Here is a 15194-nt window from a genome sequence, read left to right as displayed (position 1 = left end):
CCCTTTCTCCTGGAGTAAACCATCACCTACCCGCTCTTGGCCCCCTGCCTCCTTCATAATGAGGGAGGCCAGAGAGGGTAAACGGGGAGTTAAGGGGTGTCCCTTCGCCCCCTCACTCCTTCCTGGCCGTGTTCCCCACAGAACAGCCTCCCTCCCAGCATGATGACCCGAAGAAACACCTACGTTTGCACAGAACGCCCTGGGGCTGAGCGCCCGTCCCTGTTGCCAAATGGCAAAGAGAACAGGTATGGAGAGGGGACAGCAGCGGGGAGTGGCGGGCGGGGGGGTGGGGGGGAGTAGGGGAGCAGGACCCTCCTTTGAGCTAAGATGATAACCTTTGTGGGGAAGGGGTGCCGTGGGGACTGGGGAGCGTGCGTGTCTCTTGTTCCCAGAATCTGCCCAGGTCCTCCTCCTCCCAGACCCCCCTGAAAATCTTCCCCTCTTAATTAATTAATTAGTCATCAGCACCAGGAAAGCAGTTTGCCCTGTTCTCCGCCTACGAGCCTTGGGAAACAGAGTTGAATTTTTTTTTTTTTTTTTCTCCTTGAATGATCAATTTTTAGAACTTTGAGAGAAGCCCCAGAATGTCACAGCTTCAACATCCTCTTGTTGGCTGGTTTTCAGACTAGTTTTCCTGAGTCTGTTCGATGTCGTTCAGCTGGCAAGTGAGGGAAACCAGTGCAGACTGGCTGGAGCCTAAAAAAGGGAATGAATGAGTTCACATCGTGGTTCAAGTTCAGGAGGGGGGCGGGCTCCAGGATCACGGCACTCCCGCCCACCGGGACTATAGGGCACGACACCGAGGTGGTGCACGCTGGGGAAAACCTGATAAACAGGTGGTACTGTGTGGTGGGGACAGGATGTGGGGTGCTCGAGATCACTGATTCTGTGGCGGCTAAGTTCTGAGTTCAAATCTTGCCTCCGCGCTCTGCTAGTCGGATTGTCTTGGCCAAGTCCCTGAGCCTCGCTTTCCTCCTCTGTAAAATGGGGCTGACGTTCCCTGCCTCTGGGCCCCGTGAGAGGGATCCGGTGGAGATCGCTTGTGTCCCGTACCTGGCGCAGGTTCTGTGACACAGAAGGCATTTGATGAGTGATCGCTAGTTTTGTGATTATTAAATAAAAATAATAATAGCGAATGCTCATCAAGCGGTAAGAGTATGCCAGGCCTTCGTGTGTATTTGCTGGTTGAATGCCCCTAACGACTCCGTGAGGTAGACCCCGGTGTCTCCATTTCACAGCTGAGGAAATGAGGCACAGAGAGATGAGGGAACTTGCCCAAGGCCACACAGCTGGTGAGTCAAGGAGCAAAGATCCCACACTGACGCCAGCGTGTGTCTCCAGTGTGAACGCTGTAACGCATAGCCTTCCAGTTCTGGCTTCGATGAAACCGAGGCTTAGTCTTCCCCGATATAACCAGCCAGAGGTAGGCAGGCAGTCTCCTCCAAGGACCCAGATTGATTCTGCCAAACTCAGCGTGAGGCTCCAGCTCCGGGACCGAGGCCAGTGCACCAGTGCACCATTTCCTAACCAGAAGAAAGGATGGAAAGAGAGTGGAGCGCGGGCTGCATTTTTTTTTTTTTTTTTTTTTTCCAGAGGCATGACCCAGAAATAGGACAAAGTACTTCTGTTTGCGGCCCACTGGGCAGAGAATAGTCCCATGACCATCCCGAACTGCAAAGGAGGCTGGGAAATGTAGTCTCTCGCTAGGTGGCTATGTGCAACATGCCTGCTCTTAGAAGTTTGGTCACTAAAAGTAAAACAAGGAAGACGGATTCCAAGGGAGGGGTGGTGGCATCTGTCATAGTCAGGCCCTCCTGCCAGGACTGCGAGGGCCTGGAGGAGGGTCCTGGGACACTGGAGCCACCACTGCCCACACAACAACAAAAGTTAGGAAAAGGGTCCCTTTTCACCTGTCAGCACATTCTCATAAGTGCCTATGATGTTCACATCTATTCCTATCCCGAGTTTGAATAATGATACTTGAGATAGCAAAGTACAGTGTTTGCAAAGTTGACTTGGTTCCTGCGGTTTGGAGGCAAATGGCAAGGGATTCATCAAAAAATGTAATCTGAATCTATTCAGTTGCCGCGTTTGGAGAGAGGAGAGTCAGGATACGTTTGGAGCGGGTAGGGGTTGAAGAAAGGGCAGTTTGAAGAAGGGATGACTCAGGAAGACAGAAGAGTCCGTAAAACAACTAGGGTTATATAGTACACAGCCTGCCCAACTGTACATGGCAGCCCTTTCTCTGAGCTCTAGGTCTTTCGAGGTTTCTGATCTCAGGACAGGACAGTGAAGAATCAGAGGGACTGGGGCCTCGGCCTGCCTCGAGGCCCCACTCTGACTTGTCCCTCTCTGCCCACAGCTCGGGTACCCCACGGGTGCCCCCCGCCTCTCCCTCTAGTCACAGCCTGGCTCCCCCATCGGGGGAGCGGAGCCGCCTGGCACGCGGTTCCACCATCCGCAGCACCTTCCACGGTGGCCAGGTCCGGGACCGGAGGGCAGGGGGCGGGGGAGGCGGGGGTGTGCAGAATGGACCCCCCGCCTCTCCCACATTGGCCCATGAGGCCACACCCCTGCCCACTGGGCGGCCCCGCCCCACCACCAACCTCTTCACCAAGCTGACCTCCAAACTGACCCGAAGGTGAGCCCCAGGGGACGTGGGGGGCAGGGGTGGGGTGGGGGGAATGGGACCTAACCTGTCTTCTGCTCTGCTCTGCCTTCTGTACCCTCACATCATCATCACCTCCTCCTCCTCTTCCTCCTCCTCCTCCTCCTCCTCCTCCTCCTCCTCCTCCTCCTCCTCCGTCACGCTTCACCTCGCCCCTCACACTACAGGGTTACCCTCGATCCCTCTAAACGGCAGAACTCTAACCGCTGCGTTTCGGGCGCCTCTCTGCCCCAGGGATCCAAGATCAGTAAGTCCCGTCACCCTCTGCTGTCCCCGGCTCTGCCTCCCTGTCTGCATGTCTGACCTGTGTGTACGGGCGAGGGGAGGGGGACTCTGTGCGAGCGGGAGGGGCACGGGTTGGGGAATCTGGCTGTTCGTTTACTCATTTAATAAACAGTAGTCTGGCCTCTGGAGCCGGACTCTCGAGGGGCGGGCCCTAGCTCTGCTGAGTGACCTCGAGGAAGTCACTCAACCTCTCTGGACCTCACTTTCTTCTGTAAGACGGGGTAGCGGTGACAGTGCCTTCCTCAGAGGGTTATCGGGTGGACTAAAAGGTGGTGTACGGGCTGAGCTTAGAATGTTGCCTTGCAAAAATGACTTTATGTTTACTTACTGAGCGCCTGGCGCGATCTTAGACCCCGGATGGAGGGAACAGAACGTGTAAAATCCCAGCCCAGGCAGAGCTGACGTTCTACACGGGGACCCAGACAGTAAATGAGTACTGAGAAGAAAAAGGGCAGGGGAGAGGGGGGCAGTTTTAAATGCAGCAGGCCTCACTAAGGAGGTTTGAGCAAAGCCGGAAGGAGGGTGTATGTATGTGTGTCCGTGGCCTTCTATACGTACCTGTGTGCCTCTGCCCCCCCCCCCCCCCCGCCTTTCTCTTTCGTCTTCCAAATTCTTCAGTATCTTTCCTACGACCTGCACTAACCATTTCAGAATGGGTTCCCCCCTCCTGGGCACGGAGACTCCCAGCCCTCCCCAGCCCAGCTCTAGCCAGCAGGGAGGGACCAGGGCTGAGGCAGGGGCTGCCCAGAGTCCTGGAGGCAGTGGGTTGGGGGAGGGGGCTCCGTGTGTGCAGATTAGACACTCTGCCCCCCTCCCCTCCTCTAGGGTCACAGACGAACCTGAGAGAATCGGGGGACCTGAGGTCACAAGGTGAGTGCATGAGCCTACCCTGACTGCCACACTAGCCCCTCCCCCTTTGCCTGCCTCAGACCCAGCTGCCTCGTGTCTACACCTCCCCCCCCCCCCCCCCCCATCCAACGAGGCATAAGTGTTGCCAGGAGCTCTGGCAAACATTACCTGTGCAGCCCCACATGGTAAATAGTTTAGACTTTGAGGGCCAGGTAATCTCTCGTCGTGCCTATTCGGCTGTGCCATCGTAGCACGAAAGCAGCCATAATCAGTACAAAACCAACCGGGTGGTGTGGGGGTGCGATAGACCTTATTTACAAAAGCAGGCAGCCCCATGCCACCTCGCTGAGCCCCGCTTCAGCTTGACACAAGCCCAGTCCCTGTAAAGACCCCAGTGCAAATAAAGAACCGCCCCTCCGGTTCCAAAGGTCCCAGGACTGACTCTCATTGGCTGGAACGGAGTCACGTGCCCATCCCTAAACCGATGCCTGTGGCCAGAAGGGTGGAGGACTCTGATTGGTGGGATCTGGTCATATGCTCAGCTTTGAACTAATCGCAGTGGGCAGGGAGGTGGAATGTGTTCATTGGCCAGAGCCGAGTCACGTGCTCAGCTTGGAGCTAAGAGGCCAAGGCCGCCCCGCCTAGACCAGAAAGACGGGATGTGCGATGCATCTCAAAGAGGAGCGCTCTTGGTGCTTGGGGTGGGATGGTTCTTCATTGGGCTGGACCCACTCACACACTGCAGCACATGCATCATCCCTGAACCACCCCCCCCCCCAGCTTAATGCCAGCGGCACCCCCCATCCCCAAACGATGTGGTGCTCCAAAAGCCTCCAGAAATTTCCAGATACCTCTGGAGGGACGGTGTGGCTTTAAGGCGAGAATCCCTGGTCTAGAGTGAGGAGGGTTGGTCCTCTGAGGAAAAAGGGATTATTCCCAGGAGGAGGATGTATTAGGAAACCAACCAAGCAAAGAGACTCCTCCCCCCCCCCCCCCCCCATAAGAGACAGGAATCAATTTCTCTGTCACATGAACCATGTGACTGGGCCAGGCTGGCAGGGCCCCTCTGTTCCATGAGTTCATGCAGGTACCCAAAGGTTCTTCGATCCCCAACCCTTAGAGCTCTGTCTTCCTACAGTCGAGGTTGGTTCTGGCCGCAGCCGGGGCGTTCTTATAGGAGGTGGGGCAGGAGAGCCGAGGGCTTGCGGGTTTCCTTGGAAGGGGGTCCCCCCCCCCCCCCCCCCCCCCCGCTTGCACTCACATCCGGGACTTTTGCACTCGGGCCGCAGCAGAGGCCGGGCAACGTAGTCTCCAGCCGGGCAGCCGTCTGTACCACTGAAACTCTGTCCCCGTCCCTGGGATCAGAGAGGGAGGTGGGTTTTGAGGGACGCCTAGGAGCCCGTCCCCGGGTGGGAAGCGTGGGTTACCCCTTTCCTCTCCTGTCCCCGTCTTTGACCCGTGATCTCTCCCCGCCCCAGTTGCCATCTACCTTGGGATCAAACGGAAACCGCCCCCCGGCTACTCCGATTCCCCTGGAGTGTGAAGCTGACCAGCTCACGCCCGCCCGAGGCCCTGATGGCGGCTCTGCGCCAGGCCACCGCGGCCGCCCGCTGTCGCTGCCGCCAGCCACAGCCGTTCCTGCTGGCCTGCCTGCACGGGGGTGCGGGCGGGCCCGAGCCCCTGTCCCACTTCGAAGTGGAGGTCTGCCAGCTGCCCCGGCCGGGCCTGCGGGGAGTTCTCTTCCGCCGCGTGGCGGGCACCGCCCTGGCCTTCCGCGCCCTCGTCACCCGCATCTCCAACGACCTCGAGCTCTGAGCCGCCGCGGGCCCGGGTCCCCTCTTCTTCCTCTCCCTCGTCCCCTTCGCCTCTGCGGCAGGGAGAGGGGGCAGGGAGGGGAGTCTCCCTCCGTCATCACCTCAGCTCCCGTGAATCCGACGTGGGGACAGAGAGTGTCCCCTGCGCTGTTGTCCGGGGCCGCTGGGCAGGAGAGAAAAGCTTGGGGGCAGAGCAGGGGGAGCTGGCACCTTCCTCGAGCCTCCAGCCGGTCCTGCCCCCGCCCCCCCATCACCCCAACGTGGGGCACCTGAGGAGACTCTGGGGGCAGGGCAGGCGCAGAAAGGGAAACCGAGGAAACTTCCATTCCCACCCCCTTTCCCCCAACAGCTCAAGAATTAGGCCTTGGGCGGGGGCCGGAAGGGTTGCTGAGCCTAAAGACTGTAGAAGAGGGGAGGGGGGCTGGGAGTGGGGGTCAGAGAAGCAGATTCCTTCCCCCCCCCCCCCCCCCCCCCCCACTCCCGGCCCCCCCCCCCCCTTCCTGCCCCAGGCTGGCGCGGGGCACTTTGTACAAATCCTTGTAAATACCCCCCACACCCTCCCCTCTGCAGAGATCTCTCGAGGAGCTGCCGGTTTTTAAGTTATTACACCCCCACCCTCCTCCTGTCAGCCCCCTCACCCGCAGCCTGTCGCCCAATAAACTTAGGAGAGTCCCCCCTTCCCCACGCGGACCCCGGGCTTTTCCTTCCCTGCCCTCACCTGCGGCTGAGATGAGGAGGTGCGTGACTTTGGGCCAAGTGGTTCCTCCTCTCTGAGCCTCGGTTTTCTCATCTGCAGAATGGGAGTAGTGGGGGGGGGGGTGAGGGTCAAGGATGATTGTGGACGAGGGCAGGACAGAACTCAGCCTCATCCAGGAGGCCCCCGGTTCCTATATCGGTCCCCCATTCATCCACTCACGTGCCCACCCACATGTTATACCGGACTCTAAGCCACTTCTTAACTCCAGTAGTACATTTATTCAATAAACAGTCATTGACCTGTGCCTACTCCGTGCCAGGCCCGGTGCTGGACACGGAGACACAAGGAGCCCCTGTCTGTGGGGGACGGGGGTTCTGACACAAACACTAGAGAAACCATTGCTTTGGGGAGGCCAGGAGAGAACGTGAGGGGAGTCGGGGAAGCCACTCCAGAGAGGAGAGGATACCGGAGTTGGACTTTGAAGGACGAGTAGGAGTTGACCGCGTATGGGGTATACGCTGGGCAAAAGCCGGTTTGTAGGAGTGCGTGATAAGCCTTCAGAGAACTTCGGGTAATTTCGGTGTGGCTGCTATGTTGGGGCCGGTGGAGAATTAGCAAGAGAAATACCGTTTTAGGACTAATAATCCATCCACACATAAGCAAAAGTTATTTGTTTGCTTATGTTCCTTAATAGTCTGGGGGTGCCCGACTTCAGGTACGGCTGGATCCAGGCAGCGGGCCACCTCACCTCTGGTTTTATTTTACCGTGAGGTTAGTGGTTTCACCCAGCAGTTCCAACCTCTCACCCCTTTGTCTAGTTTCCCTTCGTCTAGCAGAAAGTTGCTCATTGCCTACTTTTGTCGAAAATCCCAAGACAGGCTCTTATTGGCCCAGAGAAGTCATGTGACCATCCCTGAACCAGTCACTGTTGCTCTGGAGTGGCCAGGCCCCTACCTAGAGCTGGACTTAGAGGGGTTCCCCAGAGGAAAGTCCAGGTGACCTTAGCCAGAGGAAGGAAATGGAAACTGAGTAGAGTTAAGCTGTAGGTTGGGGGAGCGGAGGAGCTTGTTCACAAAAGGCCAAAGTGAGCGAGGGGTGGGCTCTCATCCAAGGGCACTGGAGAGCCATTGGAGGATTGTATGTAGGGAAGAGGCTTAGTTTACTGTGCCTCAGTTGCCCACTTGGGGCGTGGTAGAGTCTGCCCTTGTGTTCTTCATGGGGCTGACAGGAAACTAAAATGAAAACGGGGGGTTGGTAGAGACTGAGTGGTCAGCGTGGAAAAATTCAGGGTCTGGGGCAGAACCGCATTCCTGCCTTAAGAGCGAGGCCAGAATAGGGGTCTGCTGCAAAGTGTATATATTGAGTCGTGGGAGTGGGTAGGGTGGGGACCCCACCAACCCTGTCTGGAAATCTCAATCCCTGAGGGCTTCCCGTATGCCCAGCCCTGTGCTGGGGACATAGTGGTGACCAAGACTGCCCCAGCCCTGCCGTCATCAGGCTCAGTCTAGTGGAGAAGGCAGCTGCATCCTCAGTGATGATCCTGGGTCCGGGGGTGGGGTGGGCAGAGGCTGGGGAGGGCCAAGGGGGTGCCAGTCGTAGCCAGGGAGGGCTTCCTGGAGGAGGAGCAGCTCAGCAGCAACTGGGAGAATGATGAGCAGCTAGCTAGACATGGCGGGTAGGGAGCTGGTGTTAGGTGGAGGGAACGGCTTGTACAATGGCTAAGAGGCAGGAGAGAGCACGGCAACTGGCCTATGGCTGGCAGTGAGCAGAGTCACCGGGAGACACGAGGCTGGAGATGTTGGCAGGGCCCTGAAGGCCGTGGAGAGGGGCTTGGGCTTTCTTCCAAGGGCACTGGGGAGCCACGGCAAGGTTGTGAGCAAGGGAGAGGCAGGGGCAGGTTTATGCTGTGAAGGGAGCGAAGAAGGCAGGTCGGGAGGTTAGGGAGAAGGTCGAAGTGGGACAGAAGGTGGGGAGACAAGGGCCAGATTTGAGGCTTATGAGGCAAGATGGGCAGAACGGGCACCTGGACCGCAGATTTGGCTCAGACCGGGCGGCTGGAATGTTTGTGGTCCGTGTGGCTCCCCGGCGCAGGGGGCGGTTAGAGGACGGAGCTGGGGTTAGTGATGGGATCTTCATTTGGGGACAGTGTTGTAAAGGACACCCTGACATCTGACAGATCCTGCCTTTCTCTTCTAACCTTCCGGTTTCAGCAATTTCTCTGGGAATTCTCGGAGACCTCCTCTGGCCTCAGTTTTCCGCTGGAAAACAGAGTACATTTCTTGATCTCTAAGGGCCCTTTACCTGTGTGACTTCAGGTTTGAAAAATTCCCTCCTCCAGGTCCCTGAGGACTCTGTCTAACACTTACTCTGCCTCACGTTTCCTTCTGAAAGCTTTGCCTCTTTTTGAGGCCGCCGCTCTGCCTGTGCTAGTGGAGACCTCAGCCTATTGGGTCGAGCAGAGGTGATTGACGTGGTCAACACCCAATCCACGTTGACCTGCTTCTGGCCTTCTATTCCCCGCCCCTCCCCCTGTGCCCGACCCTCCTTCCTGGGACCAAGCTCTCCAAAAGGCGGGTCCCTGAAGACTTCGCGGGGATGCTAGGCGCCAAGCCCCGGTCTGGAGGAGGAAGGCGCATGGGCACATGCGTTAAGGTGGGAATTGCAGGGTGTCAGGAGCAAAAGTGTACAGACGAGTCATGGGCGAAAAACGGGAGCGATGAGCCTTCAGGGAAAGGTGCGCACCTCGGTTTGAAGAATCGAAACTAATAGGACTGCATTCTAGGAGATGTGGGGAGCTATGGCAGGTTCTTGAGCAAAGAAAGGGAAGTTTAAAGGACTGGCAGCCGCTACGGATGGATGAGGGGAGGTCACACAGAAAGAGAACGGTGAAAAGTATAACGGGGTATATGTGAGGAGATGCACGTTAGGTCTCCAACCGGAGGCCCGTGGGCCAGATTCAAGTCTCAGACATTTTGTTTGGCTTACGTTTCTCCCTGGTGTGGGTCCTGTGTCTGAGATCCGAGCACGAGTGATTGATTGGGAGCGGAGGTTGGGAAGGGGTCACGCCTCTCTGGCTCTCAGATTCCTCGTAGTTTGGGATCGGACTGTGCACTTGCCTCATTTTAGGGATGGGGTAAGACATGACTAGGGAGGGCAAGCCGCACAGCGGCCAATGGCAAAAGCCCCTCGTCCTCTTGCTCAATTGCTATCGCACGAAAGCTAAGGCCGCCGTTTCTTTTATTTGTTGCTTTGAGTGTAGAAAAAGCATGAGCTCCAGATGTGCCTGCCAGCTCTCCATCAGCCAGAGTTCCTGGTGGTGGGCGGAGCTCTGGGAAAAGGAGACTGGGGGGGGGGGAGGTTTTTCACTGGCCACAACTCAGAGGATGAAGCGCGTTGGTTGGAACTCTGGCTGGAAATGGAATTCCGAAAATGGTGGAAAGAGCCCCCGGTGGACCGAACCCTTTTGGAGGGGGGGGGGGCGGGGGGAGGGGCGGGGCTCCGATGGGCCGAGTCCTCCCTTTGGCTGGGGCTCCAGCAGTCGGCGGCGGGTGGGCTGGACGCCTATTTCTGGGCGGGGATCATGTCGTCGATGGACTGGCCCTTTTCCAGTTTCTTCTCCATCTCCACCATGAGCTTCACACCATCCACCACCAGCTGCACCTGTTCCACTTCGGACGAGCCCAGCCGATCGGCGTTGGACACGTCGAATACTGAGCCCACAGCAGCTGTGTCCACACCACCTGCAGGAGCAGGAGGCAGGGGCATAAGGAGCGAGCGGAGATGCAGGAGCGGGGCCTGCGGCCCCTGTGCCAACTGAGCTGGCCGCACGTACTGAGGGCCTACTGTGTGACAGGTTACGTGCATGCAGAGCCTCCTAAATGTCTATTCATGGGCTCACGCCTCCGGCTAATTTAGGTACCTCGTGCCTCAACCCTCCAACATGAAAATAGAGCATGACGGCCAAAAGTGAGCTCTGGAGCGAGAATGCCCCGGGGTTGAGTCCTGGCCATCCTCTCCTTTATAGATGGTAAACCGAGGTTCCTAGGCGGCACGGGGTATACACATGCGTGTTATATACCCATGATATCGTATCGATTCCTACGGGATAAGGCGTGCTGATGCCCATTTACAAGAGGAGGAAACTGAGGCTCACAGAGGGGCAGCCCTCGTCCACCCCACAACTCGCGTGGGTGCTCCGCCCCCACAAAGGGTCCGCCCCCGACGCCGCGGCGCGCGCATGGAAGCAGAGCCGCACCTGTGCCCCGCTTCTGCAGGCGCAGACGGGTGAGGATCTCCTCGAACTTGGGGTGCTTGCTCAGGTGCGCCAGCTTGACGTGCACGCCTCCACGCAGCCCGGTGCCCAGGTTGGATGGGCAGGTGAGCACGTAGCCCAAGTGCTCGTTCCACATGAAGGGGTGGCCGGCCTTCTTGAAGATCTCCTCAATCTGAGGTAAGGGGAGAGGATCTGGGGTCAGCGCCAGGGGGCGCCCCCCAAAGACACCCGCAACTCGAACGGGGCTGGGAGGGACACAGCGTGAGCACGTGGGTAGGGGGTGGGATTCCGACAGGGTGGGACCGGAAAACCGTGAGGGGTGAGCTTCTGAAGGGAGGGGCCCGACGACCCTGGTGGAGCCAGGGCTTGAGAACGCTTTAGAGCCGAGTTCTTAGGGGCGGGGCTTGGGCAGGATAGGGATGGGTGGAGCCAGGTGCGTGTGGGCGGGGCTTAGGCATAGGGTGGAGCCGGCCTCTTGGGGGCGGGGCTTAAGCATAGGCTGGACCTGGTCTCTTGGGGGCGGCTTGGGCGCTGGGTGGAGTCGGGTTCTTAGGGGCGGGGCTTGGGCGCTGGTGGAGCCGTCTCCTTGGGGCGGGGCTTAGGCGTAGGGTGGACCCGGTCTCTTAGGGGCGGGGCTTGGGCGCTGGCGGAGCCGTCTCCTTGGGGCGGGGCTTAGGCATAGGGTGGACCCGGTCTCCTAGGGGCGGGGCTTGGGCGCTGGCGGAGCCGTCTCCTAGGGGCAGGGCTTAGGCATAGGGTGGAGTCGGTCTCTTAGGGGCGGGGCTTGGGCACTGGGTGGAGCCGGTCTCTTATGGGCGGGGGTTAGGCATCCGTTGGACCGGGTCTGTTGGGGGGCGGCTAGGGCACTGGATGGGGTCGGGTTATTAGGGGAGGGGCTCGGGCGCTGGGTGGAGCCGGGTTCCCCGGGGGGGCGGGGTCTTGGAAAGCGGGTGGGGCGTTCAGTGGGGGTCAGAAGTCTGCCGTGAGAGGCAGGCTACCCACCTTCTGCAGCCCCACGCAGAAGCGGCGGAAAACCTCCTTCATGTTGCCCCCCTTCTCCATGGAGATGACTCGGAGGTGGTCTTCCTCGTTCACCCACACCAGGAAGCTCTTGTTGTCATTGTGCCTAGGGTGGGGCGCAGGAGGAGGCCAAGGGATCAGTCCCGCGTGGCCACCCCATTCCCGCCCCCTGGCAAAAGTACCCACCGCAAGGGGGCCCCGGGCCAGAGGAGTTTGAGGTGGTGGCACCGGCTCCTCAAAATTGCGGAAGCTTACACCTGTAGACCCTAACGTCCTAGAATCCGAGAAATTGCCAGTCCTAGGATCAAAGACTTTTAGGGTCTTAAGTCTTTGAACAGCATTAAATTACAGACTCTTGGAATTTCAGAATCTTTGAAAAACAAAAGCTGGGAATCAGAATTGATAAATCTTGGAAATCCTACTTCTGGTCCCAGGACCAATCTTCCCATCACCCTGTGACATCTCAGATAAAACATTAAGATCTGGAAATGTCTGCAACCGTGGAATCACAGAATCTGAAATTAGTGGAATCTTAGAACCTAAAAATATTTAAAATGTGTATGTCTTAGAACTCACACATTCTCCTGATCATCTGAAACTTAGGCTTTTGAAACCTTTGAAAATCTTTGCCTATCAGAATCAGGGATTCAAGGATTCATACAAACCTAACTAGCAACAGTCGAAGATAAAACTAATAGCCAAGATGTTGGTCACTTACTATATACCAGACACTGGTGTATATATAGAGAAAAGGAGAGAAAGAGCAGGGGAGAGGAGCAGAGGGAGAGAGAGAATCTCAAGCAGGCTCCACGCTCAGTGTGGAGCCCAACGTGGGGCTCAGTCGGCACAGAAATGTTAAATAATGTGCCTGAGGTCACATCTAGTAAATGGCAGTGCTGGGATTGGAACCCAGGGAGTCTGGTTCAAGTCTAAGTCCCTAATTGCCACTTCCCTGGTCCAAGTTTCCTAAAATGTGACTCACAGACCACAAAGTAGGCAGGGGTGGAAGGCGAGGTCATTGTCTGGGGCGCCTGGAAACATAATTGTTTTTATGGTGTTGGCTTTGGTGAAGGAATGGGGAGGGGAGTGGGGGGGGACTGGAGGAGGCTGGGGGGAGGGGACCTCACCAGATGCCGCGGGCGTCGGGCCAGTCTCGGGCCATGCCTGAGGCCAGCAGCAGTGGGGACACGGGCTTGTCGAACAGGAAGTGATCGTCAATAAGCTGCTGCTGTTCCTGCTCGGTCATGCTCTTCAGAGGGTAGTACTTCCCCTTGAACTCGCCTGTCAGGCTGTTGAGGGCTGAGGGGCCACACGAGGGAATGGTCAGCAGCCTGCGCCCCCACAACCTGGACGGGGAGGCCCCCGGAGTCCCCACACTGCTGCCCCCAACGAGCCTGGGGTTGGGCCCGTGGATGTCCTAACGGCGCCCGAACACTAGGACGAAACCCAAATTCGCGACCTGTCCCCGAAGCATGCTCCCCCCTGCCTGCCCAGGCTCCGGGAACAGCCACGCCATGCGCTCTGCCCAGAAACAGGGAATCTCCCTTTCCTTGACCCTGGCATCCCATCCGCCTGGGAGCAACGGTGTGCTGGGGCCCCTTCAACTGGCCAGCCAGACAGATGATCAAAATCTTAGGAATGTGGGGAACCATCAGTAAAAATTATTAAAATATACCACACAAAATATTTGTGTACATTCATATGTAGAATGAATGTATATTATGCACATATGCATAATATATATTTCTATAATATGTATGTATTTATATACATTTTATACATTTTTATGTAATGTTCTATATCACATACTATCTACTTACTATATTATATTGTTAAAAATAACTTATATAGGGGCACCTGGGTGGCTCAGTCAGTTAAGTGGCCAATTCTCGGTTTCAGCCCAGGTCATGACCTCACGGATCGTGGGTTTGAGCCCTGCATCAGGCTTCGCGCTGAAGGGCCTGATTGGGATTCTCTCTCTGCCCCTCCGCCGCTCACGCTGTCTCTCTCTCTCTCTCTCTTTCTCAAAATAAATAAATAAGCTTTAAAAAATAATAAACATTTATATAAACTTACAATTAAATATATTATATTTAATTTTTTTAATGTTTGTTTACTTTTGAGAGAGAGAGAGAGAGACAGAGCCCAAGTGGAGGAGGGGCACATAGAATCCGAAGCAGGCTCCAGGCTCTGAGCTGTCAGCATAGAGCCCGACGTGGGGCTCGAACTCCTGGACTGTGAGATCATGACCTGAGCCCACGTCAGATGCTCAACCAACTGAGCCCCCAGGCGCCCCTTAAATATATTTAAAACATAGGTAATAAATACTCAAAAGTATTGCTTCCTAATTATTTTACTCTTTCTTTTAAATTTTAGAGAGAGGGGGCACGAGCAGGGGCGGGGTCAAAGAGAGAGAGAGAGAGAGAGAGAGAGAGAAAATCTCAAGCAGACTCCATGCTCAGTGTGGAGCCTGACACGGGGCTCGATCCACGACCTGGGGACCATGACCTGAGCTGAAACCAAGAGTCTGACGCTCAACCGACTGAGCCACTCAGGCGCCGCCTACATTCTGGAAGTTATTTTCATTTTTATTATCTACATCCTTGAAGTTATTTTCTTTTTTCTTTTTTTTTTTTTTTTTTTTTCTTGAAGTTATTTTCATCTGTATCTGTAAGGTGGGAATACTATGTAAGGATATGTTACCGCCCACCTTTTCCCGTCTTTCTATGACACCATGTTCATAGCTCAAAATTGGCCGTGGTAGAATTTATACCATAGAAATTGGCAGTCGCTATAGATTGGGGCTTTTTCTTTTTTCTTTTTTTTGAGAGCTAGTTGTTTAACACTTACCAGAACAATATGCCTGCCCACCTTGATGATTCTACCTCCCAAAGATCCCTGCTGTCTCTCCCCATCCCGTTGCCTATCTCCTACCCTCACCTGAACGACTGTGCCTTCCCCTCACGGTCTCTCTGCTCCTACCTTTGCCCACAGTCTGTTCCCCACCCAACAGCCAGAGGACTCCATGGCTTCCATCTCCCTCAGAGTCAAAGCCAAAGCCCTCCGGAGGGCACACAAGGCTCTGTGCAACCTGGCCACTCATACTCCTCGGACCCCATCTCCTCCCCCCCCTCCACTCAGCTCTACCCACACTGGTCTCCTGGCTGTTCCTCCCACACACTTGCCCACCTCAGGGCCTTTGCACTTGCTGCTCTGCTGGCCTGGAATTCTTCAGGCTCCTTCCTTGTCAGTCAGGTCTCCTCCTTTCTAAGGGAGCTCCCCTGAGTCATTCTGTGACCCACCCTCGTTTCTTGGCTACATGGCATTTGGGAATTATTCTTTTGTTGGTTTCTGTGTTCCCTCTTATCTCCTCACCAGGCTGACAGATCTGTGAGAGCAGCGACCTCATCCATCCTATTCATCATGAAAGCCCCCAGCTCCCTACTCAGGACCATAACAGCTGTAAATGTTTGCTGGTTGGATGGATGGATGGATGGATGATGAATGGATGATGAATGATGGATGATGGATGATGGATGGATGATGGATGATGGATGGATGGATGAATGGATGGATGATGGATGGATG

The 15194-nt window shown here is 56.2% G+C and overlaps 2 protein-coding genes across 4 annotated transcripts in view; one reads left to right on the top strand and one right to left on the bottom strand.

The window, feature by feature from the left end:
* MARK4 (microtubule affinity regulating kinase 4) overlaps window positions 1–6617 on the top strand; it is a 30075-nt gene extending 23458 nt beyond the window's left edge. For 2 of the 3 annotated variants that reach the window (XM_049620834.1, XM_049620833.1), the window contains 4 exons: window positions 142–245; window positions 2363–2641; window positions 3779–3823; window positions 5281–6617. In XM_049620834.1, coding sequence (XP_049476791.1) covers window positions 142–245; window positions 2363–2641; window positions 3779–3823; window positions 5281–5617 — 765 coding nt within the window. In that variant the 3' untranslated portion in view covers window positions 5618–6617. Of the gene's footprint in view, window positions 1–141; window positions 246–2362; window positions 2642–2835; window positions 2916–3778; window positions 3824–5280 lie in introns of all 3 variants that reach the window. The other variant, XM_049620835.1, reaches the window with a different exon arrangement.
* A 2916-nt stretch (window positions 6618–9533) lies between these two features.
* CKM (creatine kinase, M-type) overlaps window positions 9534–15194 on the bottom strand; it is a 10232-nt gene continuing 4571 nt past the window's right edge. Inside the window, exons 5-8 of the mRNA XM_049620860.1 lie at window positions 12734–12905; window positions 11589–11712; window positions 10569–10758; window positions 9534–10053 (exon numbers count right to left, since the gene is read on the bottom strand). Coding sequence (XP_049476817.1) covers window positions 9875–10053; window positions 10569–10758; window positions 11589–11712; window positions 12734–12905 — 665 coding nt within the window. The 3' untranslated portion in view covers window positions 9534–9874. The remainder of the gene's footprint in view (window positions 10054–10568; window positions 10759–11588; window positions 11713–12733; window positions 12906–15194) is intronic.

This window comes from Panthera uncia (genome assembly GCF_023721935.1).
Source record: "Panthera uncia isolate 11264 chromosome E2 unlocalized genomic scaffold, Puncia_PCG_1.0 HiC_scaffold_19, whole genome shotgun sequence".
In the NCBI taxonomy this organism is placed as follows: Eukaryota; Metazoa; Chordata; class Mammalia; order Carnivora; family Felidae; genus Panthera; species Panthera uncia.
This window is presented reverse-complemented; position numbering and strand designations above follow the sequence as displayed.